Source organism: Passer montanus, unplaced genomic scaffold, assembly GCF_014805655.1.
Source record: "Passer montanus isolate IOZ18808 unplaced genomic scaffold, ASM1480565v1 scaffold47, whole genome shotgun sequence".
NCBI lineage: Eukaryota > Metazoa > Chordata > Aves > Passeriformes > Passeridae > Passer > Passer montanus.
In genome coordinates, this window is record NW_024369596.1 from 4,110,262 (window position 1) to 4,126,116 (window position 15,855).

The window sequence follows — 15,855 nt, forward strand, 5'->3', positions numbered from 1 at the left end:
GATGGTGACAACAAGCCCAGGTAGATGAGAACAGAGACCAAGGTGAAATCCTGGGGTGTGGGATGTGGAAGAGTATGTGGCCAGTGGTGCCAGAAAGCTGTGGTGAGTTAGCTGGAAATCCAAAGTGTTGGGCTGAAAGTTCTCTTGGACCAGCCTGGAACTCAAAAAGAGACCTTTAACCCTGAGTTAGTGGGGAAAGAGATTGTTTTGAGAAAAACTGAAGGTTTAAATTTGTCCTGATGCATTTAAAAAAATGCTTACAGCCTGTTTTTAACAAAGCTGCAAATAATGAGAAATAAAAACCATCTTTTTGTTTAGAAAATGTCAAAAATAAGTACTATTTGATTTGGAAAATAACCTTTGCAGCATTTTATTTTGTTTTTCTTGGCAATGCAGCAAACTCTAGCCCAGCCTGGTGAATGCCTTGGTCTGGAGGGCTGTGGGAGGGGGACATGGCAGGGGCAGCTGTCCAAGCCCAGGGGTGCTCAGGGCTCAGCAGAGGTGTGGGAATGTGCCAGGGAGGGGGGTCTGGGGGTAAGGAGGACAATTGTGGCATCCTGGAAGGAAAGGATACTCCTCCTTGGTATGGGATGGTATCAGATGGGGGTCTGCAGGAGCAGGTACCCTGAACTTAGAGTCTTTTTGGGGCTCTGTGAGCTGCTGAAGGGAAAAAAACATGTCTCCAGTTGGGATGCACAGGGAAGATTGCTGCCTGGTTTCAGAGATTTTGTGTGAAAAACACCCACTCATGCTAAAAAGCTTGGATTGCTCCCTGGTTTGCCTCAGCAGTAGGAAGAGCTGCTGCTGCCTTCCTGGCGAGGGGAGCAGAGGGCAGGGTGAGCCAAGGGGCTGAAGCCCGGGGCTGCCCCACCAGCCAGCTCCAGGCTGGGGAAGAAAAAATTCCCCTTTGCAGGTGGTTGGTGCACGAGGAGCTGGTGCGACCGTGCCCGTGTCTCTGCAGGGCTGCTCCTGCATCCCGGGGATGTTCCTGCATCCCAGAGCTGCTCCCTGCATCCTGGGCTGCTTCCTGTGTCCCGGAGCTGCTCCCTCCATCCCAGAGCTGCTCCCTGCATCCTGGGCTGCTTCCTGTGTCCCGAGGCTGCTCCCTCCATCCCAGAGCTGCTCCCTCCATCCTAGAGCTGCTCCTGAATCCCAGAGCTGATCTCTCCATCCCACAGCTGCTCCCTGCATCCCAGAGATGCTCCCTCCATCCCAGAGCTGATCTCTCCATCCCAGAGCTGCTCCCTGCATCCCAAAGCTGCTCCCTGCATCCCACAGCTGCTCCCTCCATCTCAAAGCTGTTCCCTGCATCCCAGAGCTGCTCCCTCCATCCCAGAGCTGCTCCCTGCATCCAGAGGCTGCTCCCTCCATCCCAGAGCTGCTCCCTGCATCCCAGAGCTGCTCCCTCCATCCCAAAGCTGTTCCCTGCATCCCACAGCTGCTCCCTGCATCCCAGAGCTGCTCCCTGCATCCCGGGCACCAGCTGGTGCCGGGAGGGATGCTCGGGGGGTCGATGCGTGCATTTAACTCCCTGGCTGCGGAGTGAAGCCCGCAGGAGAGCGGGAGTGCGGGTGTCAGTCAGCATCCTGAGCCAATGGGTGCCCGGTAGGAGGTCTGCGCTCCCGGTGCACGCACGGAGCCTGGTGCTCCTTCTGCCAGTTGTGTGCGGGTGTGCGTGCGTGTGCAAGGGGAGACCAGGCACACTGACTGCCTGCTCCCGTCTCTCCCCCTCTCTCCAGCTCGCTAACTCCGTCTCCCTCCCTCTGCAAACATTGGATTTAACCCTGCTCAGAATTCAGCGCAGACGGAAAGCAGCGGCGGCAGCAGCAAGCAGCAAGCGCAGCAGCCGCTCGCCTACCGCAGCTCCAAGATGTACCATCCTGCCTGCTGGATCGTCTTCACGGCCACCACTGCCCTGCTCTTCATCCCAGGTAGCGCAGGACGGTTTTTCTCGGGCGGATGGGAGGGCAGGGGCTCGCAGGGTGGGAGAGCCGGGCGGGCTGTGCGCGCAGGGAGCCCGGGCTCCGCGCACACTGCGCACGGACAGGCGGGCAGCGAGTTGCTCTGCAGCGGGGGGACTGCCCAGTGCTCCCCGTGAGGGGCTCCGGAGCCGTGCTGGACCCCCAGTGGGCACCGAGCCTCCGGTACCTGCAGTGGGGCTGGCCGGGGTGGCCCCCGAGCTGGGCAGGGTCTGTGCCCTCGGGCAACCTCTGCCTCGAAAGGATGGGCTCATGCAGTTTATTTCCCTTCAGAGTTGGGCACCTGCCGTGCCATCCCTCTTGTGAGAGCTGTCATGCTATTCCCCGTGCTCCCCTCATCCCTGCTTCCCTGATTCCTGCCAGGCAAACTCGGTGCCTTCCCCTCGCTCCCTTTTCTTTCACAAAGTGAAAATGAGCCCCCCGCCTCAATCCAGGCGCTCGGCGAGGCCGTGCCGGTGCCGCAACCTCGGTGAACTGAGCGGGTGGCTCCCGACATGTGGGCTGGCCTCGTCCCCTCGTCCCCTGGCTTTGGATCCAGCGCTGGCTCCGTGCTGATGCTCGCGGGGCAGCGAGCGCTGCATCCAGCGAGGCGATGGGGGTGGAGAGCGGGGCTGAGCGCCGGGGGGAGGAAGTCACCGGCGTATTTTTGATGATGATGTGCACTTTTAGCAGCTGGGAAGATTATCATCCCTGTGCAAGCAGATGGGGACTGGGTGTCGAGGCTGGGATCTGATGTTAACCCAGCCTTGTGCTTTTCATGACTGCCAGGGAGGATTCTGTTGGAGCCGGGAGGGCAGAGAGAGGCACGGCTGTGATTTCAGCACGGTTCTGTTGCAGAGCTTTGCTGTGAGGGGTTGGTGTGTGTGGCAAGAGGGTGAGGCTGGCAGGGGAGAGGTTACCCGTGTCACAGCTGGAGAACAGCTCTGCCCCCAGCAGTGCTGAACAGGAGGGCTCTTGGGTTAAAACTTGCTCGTGGAGGCTTGTGCCATAGGACCAGCCACATCCTGGGGTCCTGTGGAGCTGTCACAGAGCAAACTGAGCAGATCAGTGGGTACAAGACCCCTGGAATGGGCTGGATACCCCTCTGTGGGAAGGCAGGGCGCTGGGATGTGCATCAGCACTGGGGTCAGCCCTGTCCCCTGGGCTGAGCTTTGGCTGTTGGGGAGCAGAGGTGGAGAGCCCTTGACAGCAGAGCCTCAAGCTCCTCAGCTGCACCAGAAACCAAAATGGTGCATCTGTAATTTAGCACGTGAGCACGAGGGAGCCATGGCTGTGTGAACTGCCTGACTTTGTGCATGTAAAGGGTTTTTTTGAAAATAGATCTTCAGCAGGACAGGGTGGGTGTGCCTGGGGTGGGGGCAGACGTGGCTCAGCAAGGCTGCACCGAGTAGAGCATTGGCTCTTTCACACTCCTGCTGGATGAGGTTCTGTGGGTTGGAATTGCAGAGAAATGGATGGAAGCAGCTGTGTGGGCCAAATGGGAGGACGTGTGACACTTGATGGCCTGTCATCGAGATGTCCTTAAGCTGCAGGAGCTGGCAGAAACCTGACAGGGAGCATTTGCTCTTTGCCAGTGCCCTGCTGCAGCTTCCTCAGGATGTGGCTGTTAGGGCCAAGGCCAAGCCAAGGCCTGGGCTGGGTTTGGCCTCTGTGTGTGCCAGGGAAGGAAAAGACCCTGCATTTAAGCCCCTGGAAACTTGGGGGAGGCTTCTTGATCTGCCCTTATGCAGTTGTAGCTTTCCCTTCTTATTTCTATTAAGCAGCAATATCTGCTTTGGCTTTGGATGTCCCCTGAGCTAAACTAGCCCAGGACTTTGCCTGGCTGGGCTCAGCCCTTAATCCATCAAGTCTGCATTAGAGGAAGGGAAATACTCTGGGCTGCTTGGTGCTTTGCCTTCCTGCCCTGGATTTGAACATCTCCAATCCTTTTTATTTGTGCCTGGCTTGCAGAGGTTGGATGTTTTCCCTGCCTGCCCAACCTGTCCCAGCAGTGATTTCAGTCATGGTTTCACTGCCGTGGGCTGGAACACGACTCATGTTGGCAAAGTCACGGATGGCAGAGGGAAGGTGAATGGTCCCTGCTGTCCTTTTGGAGCCTGCACCTTCCCAAAGTGTTTTTTCTTGGGCTGTTTATTATTCTCAGGCGTAATCCCAAAGGTTTTGTGCAGGTGACTCTCCCCTGGGATATGCAGAGGCTGTTTCTGAAGTGCAAACTCTTTCCCTTTCCGTTTTTATCCGAATCCTGCGGGAGTTTCACACGGGGTGGTTAAAGTGAGAAGGGAACCTGCTTTTAGAAGGTGTAATTAGAGTGAAGGGAAACATCACAACTTGAAGGCTCCTGCAGAAAATAGCATCGCAAAGTTATTATTAGCTGTAATAGCTTATTTGCCAGCTTTTTCTCTTTCTCCTGCTCCCACCTCTGTCCTTCCCCCCTTCTCTTATTTTTGTTAGGAAAGATGCATTTTTCCCATTGGGTCTTGTGTCATCTCGTTACCAATTTACTCTTGTGGAATCTAAAGACGTGAAAGGTTAATGCAATAATGAAACCCTGACCTCTCTGGTCATGGAGACTGTCTTACTCTGCAGCTTTTTACTTCTTTGTAAGACAAGTTTCTATCCAAAATCATTTTGAAGCCTTAATGCTGTTGTCATCTGGAGCCTTGGGGGAGGCGGGTTCCTGGACAGGGGTTGCTCTCTGAGGTGGGAAGGATGCTGAGGGTTTTTAATGAGTCCAGCACTGCAGGATAGGGAGGTGAGTGGGTAATTTAATTACCAAGCTGTTGGCAAATGTTTTCAACTACTGGGCATTGTGGGTGCTGCTGTTTTGAGATGAGGGCGGGCTGTGATGGAGAATGAATTTGGGGCAGGGGGGAATCTTTGTCTGAGCTGCAGTTACAGGGTGACATCATGGCTCTACAGGTGGCAAAAATCAATGCTCATCAGCCTCTTCAGACATTTATATCGCTGCCTTTGCCGGCTGGGGGAAATTACTTGTCATGGCAGTGGTCAGAAGATCTGGCAGTGCAGGGGGAGATGGACAATCCTGTTTTTTACTGCGCCAGGGCACCGGGATCAAGGTGAAGCTTGTAGAGCTTGGGGTGTCCCCCAGTGTGGCACTGTCACCCTTGCACTCAGGACCTGCTTCCTGCATCCTCCCAGACACTCTGTGTGACTTCATCCTTGCTGGGGCAGCCTGGCTTTGGTGGTGGTTGTAAAACCCATCTAAATTTACAAAACAGACATTGCAGGCATTAAAAACACCCTCCCATCCCTTCCTGAAGGGGTCCCTGCTTTTCCTGCTGCCTCTGACATGACTGTCACCTCTCTCCGGTGGGGGATGCCGGGCTGGTGGAGGGCTGCTGATCCCTGCGACTAAGCCTGAGAATAAGTACCTGGAGCACATTAGTTCTGCTTTAGTGTCATTTCAATATGAGCAAGAGGGGCTTAAAGGGATTTTCTGTGCTCTCCCAAAGGCTGGGGGTAGGTGTGGATCAGGCACTGCAACCATCAGTCTTCCAGGAGTTGGGGAAGCAGGGGAACGTGTCCCAGCAGGATGGGGTGTGAGCCCAAAAACACTCTCTGGCCTTCCTCTGCCTCTCCCCGAGGCCTGGCCTGTAGTTTCCCTGTCAGAGGGTGATTTCTCCATCTCCTGGCTCCCAGTACAGGGAGAAGGTTGGTGCTGGCCTCTTAGAGGATATTTTAATTCTGCTGGGGAGGAGCAGCACTCGCTGTCATTTCCAAACGATGTGGGGAGGGAGCGTGACGGGAGAGGAGGCACACACAGCTCCCGCTCAGTGCAAATCCCCCCGGTGCAAGTTCCCAGAACAATTTGCCCTGGGGGCTGTGGGTTTCGGGGCCGGAGGCTCTGGCAGCTGCCTTTCAGGATGCCCCAAAGTGCTGAACCTTGCTTTGCGTTTTCCAGCAGCTTCTCTTTGACAGCCTCTCCTTTGTGCATTCCGTGGTTGCAGACGGCCGGGTGGAGGAGCTTTTGCTGGTGCGAATCCCTGTGAAAAACTGAAAAGGGAGAGCTGTTTCAAAGGCACCGATGGGAGCTCTGTGCCTTAACTGGCGCCTTTGAAAATCTTCTCCAAAGGCTTGAATATTTGGTTATGGTGAATTTTGAACTGCATAAACAGCTGTGTTCATATTTTACAGTTGAATATAAAATTTGGAGTTTGTGCTTTGCTTGGTAAGGAACCAAAGTCACTGAGAGGAGCTGTTGGGGTGCAACAATGAACCCCCCAACAGGTTTGTGGGGGAACAGGGTACCCATGAGGATCCTTCTGCTGCAGTCAGGTGGGGATAGAGGAAAACTTTTTGGATTTTATCTGTAATCTCCTTCACGACCCTGGGGTCACCCTCAGCTTTGCAGCCCTACCTTTCCCCTCCCCAGTTAGGCAAAGCTGGGCACTGATCCTGAGCCCTTCTTACCTTCTGAGCATCCCCTGAGATGCTCTCAGCTGCTTGCATGTGCAGGATGGGGAGTGATTTCAGCTGTCACACTCCTCCTTTTTGTTTAAACTTAAAAATAATAACAGCTTTGCTGCAAATCTCCTTGCCTCCCAGTCATCTTTCCCTAATGAAGGCACGGTACTTATAATTACCAATGCAGCAACAGCACATAACAGAGGTGGCTTTGACACTTGCAGCTCCGTGGGTGGGTTTTTCCAGGGAGCTCCTCTTCGTTTCATGCTTAGAGGGAAGAAACGCTTTCCTGCCTGCTTCTCCAAAGCCCTGGGACTGTGTTTTCACCCTCTAGGGTGACCAGGCAAGGTGGGAGTGGCAGGGGATTTGTCATCCTTGTGAATGGATGGACACGCAAGCCCAGGTGTTGTGGGGCTGAGTGGGAGCTGGGGGATTCTCCCTCTAGTGCCAGCTCAGGTTCAGACAGCATGGGATGGCTGAGGGCAGTGGTTTGGGATGCTCAGGTACTGCAGGGACCCATCAGTGTCAAGAGCCACTCCCTTGGGAGGAGCTGCTTTTGGGAAGTTGAACCTGTTGCCTGTGCGGTGGAGTCATGTGCGCCAGGGACACGTGTGAGATGAGGCAAGGAAGGGGGAAAAAGAGGAGATATTTTTAGGTTTACTTTTCTGTGCATTCAGCGCTAGTGAAAAGTGCTGGATTGACTGCTCTGGAGACTGAAGCAAAGTGCAGGGAAGGGCTAGCCCAGGAAAGCTTCCTTCCCTGTGAGCTCTGCACTGCAGGATGGGATGGTGGGACTGGACCTCATCAGCTCAGACTGCCTGCACAGCAAAGCCGTGGGGGATGTCTCTGGTGTTGAGCAGAGCTGGTGCACTTGTGGGGTTTTCCAGTGGATATGGGATTCCCAGAAGGGCACCTGGGGTTACCTGTGCTCCACATGGCTCTTTCCTACATGATTCACCCCATGGCTTGCTCCTCCTGGCTCCTCAGCCACACGAGGACCAGCTGACCCTGCAGCAGGAGGTTTGGGCTTCCTTCCTGGTACTGCCTTTCCACTAACCAAGCTTCCCAGGCATGTGTATTCCCATGCTTTTTGCAGAGGGTGGAAGAAGAGGTCTTCACATGGGGCTTTGGCCCTCAGAGCAGCTCCAAAGTGGTGAGACTGGGCTGAGCCAGGCTGTGCCCCACGTGTTTTCTGAGCAGTGTGCCCCTGCTGTCCCCCTGCCAGCCCTTTGCCTCCTCTTTCCCAACTGTTTACTTCTGGCTTTTGTTTCCTGGACTTGTTGCTATGCATGCAGCATGTGGAAGGAGCTCCAGTGAATATAGGCCACACTTTGATTGTTCAGCAAGCTGGAAAATGATGATTATAATTTTTGACAGAAAGGAAGGAGGGGGAAGGAGATCTCTGGGCTTTCAAATCTGCTCTGTCATAAGCAGGATCTTGCAAGGGCCTTCTGATGACTTCTCCCGCCCCAAAGGAAATGGCGTTTGCATAGCAAGAGGGGTTAGAGGAAAAATTCCTCTCTCTGCAAGGACAAAGTGGCACTTTTTTCAGCAAGCCTTCCACCTCGTGTGGCGGTCCTGTCACAGAGCATCAGCCAGCTGTGGTTGGTGTTGGCCAGTAATTGACTGGGAAGCATCCCAGAGAAACCTTGATGCTGCTAAAAAAATCCTCCTTCCTGTTAGAGCAGCACACGGGTGCATCCCTCGGATTGCAGAGGTGCTGGCAGAGCAGTGCCCACAGCACCAGCCCCAGGGGACATGGGCATTGAGGTGGAGGCCAACCTGGAACTGTCTGAAAGCTCCAAAGACTTCTCCCAAAGGGGCAGCTCCATTTGGGGCCACACCTGCAGGGGACTTGTCTCATCACAGTCCAGGCTGGCAGCAGAGCCCATGGAGATGTTGGCTGCTCCTGCCCCTTCCTGACTCACTGCTCCGTTGGCATCGGCTGCACAGTCCTCGAAGGATCTCCCCATTATTTGTTTTATTTAATGGCATTGGCTAATTTCCACTTCAATTTTTTTTTTTTTTTTTTTTTTTTTTGTGTGGTTGTTTATTTTAATGCCCTATGAACTAATGAGGCTAATGACATTTAGTCTCTGTGGCGGTGCATTTTAATTTGGTCACCGAAATGTCAGCGCACGGCAGCCTCCTCCTATCTCCCTGTGACAAAAGGCACCTCACACAAAGGGGCCCTGTCCCTGGCTGTCCCTCGCCCTCCTTATCTGCATCCTCCCAGGGACGGGCCAGGACTTTTGGCAAAGCCACCTCCTGCCACCCCCATCTCTGCTGGCACCAGGGGAGTGGGTTTGGCCGCCAAGGGCTGTGAGGAGGGAAAGCGAGGGCTGACGGAAACTCGGGATTTTCAGGCGAGCCAGCGCCACGTAATTAATCAGATGTCAAAAGCTCTCAGCAAAGTTAGCTTTGATCGGCAGGGAAATCTGTCAAATAGGTCGTTCTGCTGCCCCCGGTGCTTTTCTGTCTCGCTCTGCCCATAAGTCTACCTGGCACTTCTCCTTTCCGTGGCAGAGGTGGGAAATTCCTACAGTGAGGTAGGATGTTCTTGCTTGGAAAGCTGGACCAGCTTCTCCTTGCCTGCACCAGGGCTGGTGCCATGGGCATTTCAGGGCTGGAAATGGGAAAAGGGGAGAGGGCTGGGGTGGGAGTCAAAGATATTTGGAGAGGTTGAGGTGCTCAGAAGTTGTGTGTGAATTTGGAGAGGGCTCTGGTCTAAGCTGGGGGGTCAAGAGCAACCTAAACCCCCGGGGAGGTGGCACTGGCCTCACAGGTGGCTGCACTGGAGAAGTGGAAACTTCTCTGCCTTGTGTTGTACTCAAATCTCTCAAGGTGCTGAACCTCAGAAGCCTGAGCCATTTTGCTTAAGAATGAGTCCTTTTTTCTGCAATCTGGGACCAAATGCAGCTAAATTTGATCTGTTCTCCTTTGATCTGTTCCTCCCTCACTATTCTATGTACCAGGAATGGATGAAGATTAAAGTTTGCAGTTTCTGAGCAAACTAGGTTACTCATCACTGCACGATACCCAATTACCTGCTGATACCTCAGGAGTGAGAAGGTATTGATCTTGCTTGGATTTGAACTTGTTGAACCAAAGACTCTGGATATTTCAAATCCGTTGTGGAGGACGTGCCATTTCCTTCAGGAATCCAAGAGGGATGCAGGCTGTGTTTCTGCACCACATGGGCTGTGGGAGGTGGGTCACTCCTCTCTGCCATGAGGGAGATGACCAATAAGTGATTAATAATATTGTCTCTGCTCTCCACAGCACAGGAGGGATGTAGATGTAATGACTTTTGTGATGTGCCTGGGAATATCTTAATTTTGCTGCGAAGAAGTCCTCAGAAGCTGATTTTTACCTCACATGGGTGGGTTTTCTGTGCCCTCTTTGCTCACCACTTCTTTGTGAGCACTGCAGGCTGCAGAAGTGCCTTTGATGGCATCCCCTGTGTCTGCCTTCCTCCTGTCTGTTGTGTTCCCAACCAGAAATAGCCCATCAATTGAAAAGAAACTCAAAAATTCTTCCAAAATTACCTGGTGAGACGAGTCTGGGGGGCCTGAATCAAAACGTTTATTATTGAAACTCAGTGATATCAGGTCTCACTCTTACACAGTGTTTATTTCCAGTAGATCTTAAAATAATTCACAGAGAAGAGAAATTTCATTGTACCTGTTTTTGTAGACAGGGGAGCCAAGGAATAAAGAGGGAAAATGACTTGCCCAAGGCATGTGCAGAGACAAGTGTTAAGAGACGTGTCCTTGCTGTAGCTCCAAATCTAAAGTGCGTTTTTCCTTGTGAAACAGTGGAGTTCCTGCTTTGAGAAACACAGAAGAAACAGTGCAGGATCAATACACTGGGTGCTAAAATCCCTGTGCTGGGCTGGCAGGGAGGTGGAGCACCACCAGGCTCTTGAACCTGTACTTAGATGCTCCAGTTTGTGTCCTGGCAGGAAAGTCTGTACCACAGTTCAGGCAGTGATGTCTGGAAGAAGGAAAATGTGAATTCATGATCAGCCTGACTTTGTGAGTTGAGGGGCACCCTCTGCCCCTCTCCAGGCTGGCAGGAGGGCAGCACATGATTGATCCCCCTGCCCTTTCACGTTGCCTCTTTGCCTGTCTTTCCCCTGAGGCTTGAGAGCAATGATCCCGGAGCTGAAAGGAGGAGATGAACAGAGGAGAAATTCTCAAGCACGCTCTTCACTCAGCCCTTGGTCTCCAGATAGAAATGCTCTTTGGAATTTCAGGGAGAGCACACATTTGTCCAGTCAATGCCTGCCCTGCCTCAGCCACATGTGCTGCAGCATCTGCTGGACGCTGCGAGGCCGAGAGCCGCTGCCTTTGCCAGCCTCTCCGTATCCTCGGGACACTTTATCTTTATAAAGTCGCAATAAGTGGACAGTATAATATATTTCACTTTTAATAAGGTGTTGCCAGTTGCACACACTCTGCAGAGCAATTAGTGTCAAAGGCAGCTAAGCAATGGCGGGGCGCCGTAATTCCGCTGTTTACCGGCCTGCAGGATTTATGGGCAGTGCTGGAGGAGCCGCGGCCACAGCTTGGCTGGAGGCACAGCAGGTGCCGTGCACTGGCTTGGAAGCCACGCTCTGAGCTGCTCCGAGTCGTGGAACTCTTGGGAGAGAGGCAGGAATGAGCCACTGCTTTGTTTTGGTGCCCCTCGCCCCAGTTCTGGGATTGCGAAAGGAGGTGCTGAGCCTGCTCGGATGTGCCAGCAAAGTTTTGGGCAGTTGCTCAAAATTCAGGCTGAGAGGACCCCCTTGCTCTTTGGGTGTTGGCAGGGGAGGCAGAGCTTTGTGATATGAGGTTTTTCTTATCAGGGAAGGGAATCATAGAATCACAGAATGGATTGGGTTGGAAGGGGCCTTGGAGATCATCTCATCCCACATCCTTACCTTAGGCAGGGGTATCTTTCACTAGGCCAGGCTGCCTGGCTTTGAACATCTCCAGGGATAGGGAGAAGTCTGGACAAGTCTCCAGTGTCTGGATTAAAGGCAGCCCCTAGACTTGGTTGGCACATGGGCATTGTGCTGATGGTCTGAGCAGTCAGGTGGAGACAGGACAGGAGAGGGGAATTTTCATGTCTGGGGAAGGCTTTTTTTTATCCTTACATCCCATGAGGTACCTGGAAGTATCCACAGATGGTGGAGGACCCTACTCAGTGGTTCTGCTTCCTATAAGAGTAACCCCATTTTCTCTCCTGGGCATCTAGGACTTCTTACTTCAGCTTTTTAACATATTTTTTTAGCATCAGGGCATGTTGGGCAAAGAGCTTCAGTGAGCTCAGCTCAGGGAAGTGCTTATCCCTGCCTCCTTCCCATGAACTGAACATCCCTGCTTTTGTCTGGGGACTCTCTGATCATCACAGACTGTACTGTGCAGTTTTTATAAAGTCAGTCGATGTGCTGATCTCGCTGCTGAGGCTGTCAGGCAGCTCCACCATCCTGCCAGAGCCCTCCTACCCAGATCTGACCAGGCTCATGCTGCCACTCATGTTTCCAGAGGCTTGACCTACAGTCCTGGCTTTGTGGGAGGACAGAAAGTGGTGTCACATCATGAGCAGTGTGGAGGGAGGTGCCGCTCTTCCTAATGGCTGCATTGGGCTGCAGATGCTGCAGAGTCAATCCAGCCAGGATCTGCTGCTGGGAAGCAAACTCAGTTTGTGTCAGATGTGTGGGATGTGATTCTGAGGGTCTGGAATCAGCCTGGTGGGGACTACACACACACACAGCCGCTAACAAGCGAGAAGCGGTGTGCCAGGGATGCTGCTCTGAGTTTTACATCCTTCATCTCCAGGTGCCATCAGCTCTGCACCCCTGAACCTGCACCTCTCCTTCCATTTGCCACCCCAGCCCCTGGGGATGCCTTCACTCCTGGAGGGATCAGCCCCAGAATTTGGTTTTTAGAGCGAGCACAGTTGATATTGCTGAGCCCATGCCCCTGCCTGCTCCCCCTTCCCCACCCCCTGATTCTCAGTTCAATAAAGTCCCAGTTTCTTGGGTTTGTTCTCCGAATTGAAAGCCTTCCATTTTCACACCTCTGTAATTGGTGCTATCTGTTGAGAGAAACTCTGCAACTCCAGCCAGCCAGGGTCAGGAGGAGCTGAATTGAATTAAAAGGAGCAGAAATTGGTTCGAGGTGGGCAGAGGGCCGCAGGGAGAACTATGCAATTTCTCTCCTCAGGGCTCCTGATGAGCAGAGCAAGCAGCAGCTTCCCATCTCTGCCCATGGGGGGCTGACACTGGCCCACCCACACCTTAATCTGCACACCGAGGTGGGCATCTCTCAATTGAAAACAAGGAAATGAAACCCAGCATCTCCTCCTTTTATCTGGCCAGCAGGCCAGGGCTCTGCTCCTCTGGCTCCTTGGCCGGGATGCTGACAACTGTCACTGAAATGACCTTGCCGTGATTAAATACAGCTAGAAGTGATGTATCTAATAAAGAACTAAAGCAGTGATACGAGCTGATGGCTGGGAGATTTGAGGTGCTGTGCGTTAATCCTACCTGTATCTCAACCCCAGACTGAAAACTCCTTGTGCTGTTGGACTGAGTTAGGGTGGGCATCCTGGCCTTTGGATCATGGTTCCCCAGCTCAGTCTCTGCTGGCTTAGGCTGCTGTAAAACCACAGCAACTTCAGCCAAAGCCAGTGGATTTATAGCCCCGTGGTAAAGCTATGGATGGAGAGTGTGCTGGGAAGTGCCAGGTCTGGAGTTGTCTTAGGGGAATAGATGTGATGCTTACAGCTCTTAAGGAGCTGCTTGGAAATTTTCCCACATTTTTTTTCCCTATGAAAAATGTTTTTTTTGTTATCTTCGCTCACAGAGTGTAGGAGCACTCTTTGCTTGGCTCTGGGAAGCTTGCTTATCTTGAGGTTGCTGTTTCTAGGAGCAGGAGGAGACCCATCTGAGGAAGGGAGTGCTGTGACCTCTGATCCCCATGCTGCCCTTATCCCTCAGCCCACACAGAGTTCTTCTCCAGGCCAGGCTGGGATGGTTTTCTCCTTTGTAGCTCTTCTAGTGGGTGTATAATCAGTTTTTATAAGGGATTTGGCCCCAGGTCTTCCCCAGCCCAGCTAAATGTCCTTGGCTTTTCAGAACCAGAGCCGCTCTTGCTTTGGTGCTGGCTTGGTGAGCACTCAGAGTAGAGTGGCTCCAACAGGACAGCGCAGAAAGGGGGAGATATTTCAAATGGTGAAATTTCAGGCAACAAGGGAGCAATTTTCCACCCACTTCTGAGCTGGAGCAGAGCCCTTCCAGTCTCCCTTTCTGCTGCTCCCCAGCTGGGCTGGCACCAGGGATGTGCCATTTATTGGAGGCAGTAAGAAGGCACGTGGCCAAGGTAGCCTTGGAGGATGCCAAGCGCGGTGCCCTGCCTGCCCAGCTGTTTGGAGGATATCCCCAGCCCCATTTTGCCCCCCAGGGGACTCAGTGCTCGTGGCCTCACTGTCCCCTGCTCCTGTCCCCGGGCAGCAGAGGGGACAGTGGCACAGCTGGAGCTGGCGGAGCGCCCTGGGCCCGTGCTCTGCCTCTCTCGTAATTTATACAAGCGCAAGCCGATGTTCCCTTTTAAATTGACAAAGGCAGAGACTGGAGCCCGGGAAGCCCTCTGACCCCGGAGCCCTGGTCCATGAAAATTACAGGCGCTGTACAGCGCGTTTCCTCTTGATGTACTTGCAGTGAGGAGATGCTGGTTAATTTGCCAGGACTCAGAGGTGACCCGGGTTTAATAAAGAGGATTAATGGATTTGAGCTAAAGGTCTCGGCTGTTTGGAGCTGATAGCCTTCTCCTTCGAAGACACTCTGGCGAGGCACAGCTCAGCCTCCTGCGGGGAGAGGTGGGGGCAGCTCTGCTGGAGGAGCATGGCCGTGTGGGCAGGGCATTGCCCTGGGGTTAATGAGCAAACCCAGGTACCCCAGCCCATCTCCCCGGGCTGGGCAGTGCTGCTGTGAGGCTGCCAGCCTGCCCTGTGTCCTGCCTGTCATTCCTGCAGTGGAGCAAGGAGGCTGGTGCTGCCCTGGGATGTCCCCTTCCCACCTCTGGGACATGTGTCCCACCCCTTAGGGGGGACATGATGGAGCGAAGGACATGGCAGCTGAGACACAGAGCTTGTGCAATGCCTTCTGCTCCAGTTTTGGGATTGGATGCTGAACTTGGGCTCAGACCCCCTGTTTCAGCAGCTTTCCCTGTGGATGGTTTAGGATGGCAGTGCCTTCCAACCAGTGGATGCCAGCAGCAGTGCTCATCTTACTGAGAGGAGTTTGTGCTTTGTACCAAGTCCAGGGGTTTGCACTCTTCCCTGGGGAAGACAGGCAGGGTTTTAGGGATGGGCATGGTCACACAGCAGACCCCACAGTGCTGGGCAGTTTGGGAGCAGCACAGGAGGTGGTTTGGCTCAGGGCTGGACCCCTGAGCAGTGTCACAGCTGGGATCAAGGGATCAAGGCAGGATGGAGAGGGAGGTTCTCGCCTGGAGGATGCACATGTGAGGTGTGAGTGGTGACAGGGCTGTAGGGGACAGAAGCAGCCTGAGGACAGTTTGTCTCAGCACATCCACGCTGCTCTGCTCCCTGGAGTCCTCCTGTTCCCACAAGGGTTAAGGACAGTCCTGTGGGAAGTATCCCACAGGGCTGGCAAAACCCGTGGCAGGAGTGATTGGCTGCCAGGGGCTGTGATGGGGAGGAGGCTGAGCTGAGCCGCTGCCATACCCCCCTGCTCTGCCTTCCCACTTAATGTTCCCAGCACGCAGAGAGCAATGAATTCCCCGTAGCGTCCCGCTCCCTGGCCCTGGAGTCTCTGGCGATATTCCCGTAATAAGTAAGTGGAGTACTTTGGACAGGAGCAGCCAGGGACTGGGCCAGTTTCCCTGCCGGGAAAATGCATGCACGATCAATGCAATCAACTTACCCTTCAGGTCCTTTTTGGGTTGGATGGAAGAGATGCTCTGACTGAAACCCATTTATTGAGTAGAGAAGGTGCAATGGAATTACGAGCTGTAGCTTTTATCAGCTCCTGGCTTCTGCCTTGTCTTTGCCTTATCCAACAGAATGCTGAGTGTTATGAAGCATTATTCTCTTCAAACCCCATTACTCCTCATTTCAGAAGGGTGTGGAAGCACTCAGTGATTCATCCTTTGCCAACTACAGGTGGAAGTGTTCAACAGGAGGTCCTGGTGCAGAGCTGAGTCCTATTTAAAGTATTATTTATCCCTCTAGGGCTCAGCACTGACCTCTCTTAACTCTCTTGCTCACCAGGGAATTCCAAGTGAACAATCCACTTGCAGAGCTGAGCATAAAGTCAGAGCCAAAACCATTTGTGTTCCTCCCAGTGCATCCCACAGCTCTTTAGGACAGGAAGGGAAGGTATTTAATGTATCATGGGGAAATTAAGTCCAGGAGCTGGAATGGATGATTCAGCAAGTGC

The 15,855-nt window shown here is 53.3% G+C and overlaps 1 protein-coding gene across 2 annotated transcripts in view; it reads left to right on the forward strand.

Annotated features, from left to right (window-relative positions):
• Nucleotides 1-1,646: 1,646 nt before the first annotated feature.
• The window catches only part of OPCML (opioid binding protein/cell adhesion molecule like), a 294,773-nt gene continuing 280,564 nt past the window's right edge, over nucleotides 1,647-15,855 (forward strand). For both annotated transcript variants that reach the window (XM_039722103.1, XM_039722104.1), the window contains exon 1: nucleotides 1,647-1,931. In XM_039722103.1, the coding sequence (XP_039578037.1) occupies nucleotides 1,871-1,931 (61 nt within the window). In that variant the 5' untranslated portion in view covers nucleotides 1,647-1,870. The remainder of the gene's footprint in view (nucleotides 1,932-15,855) is intronic.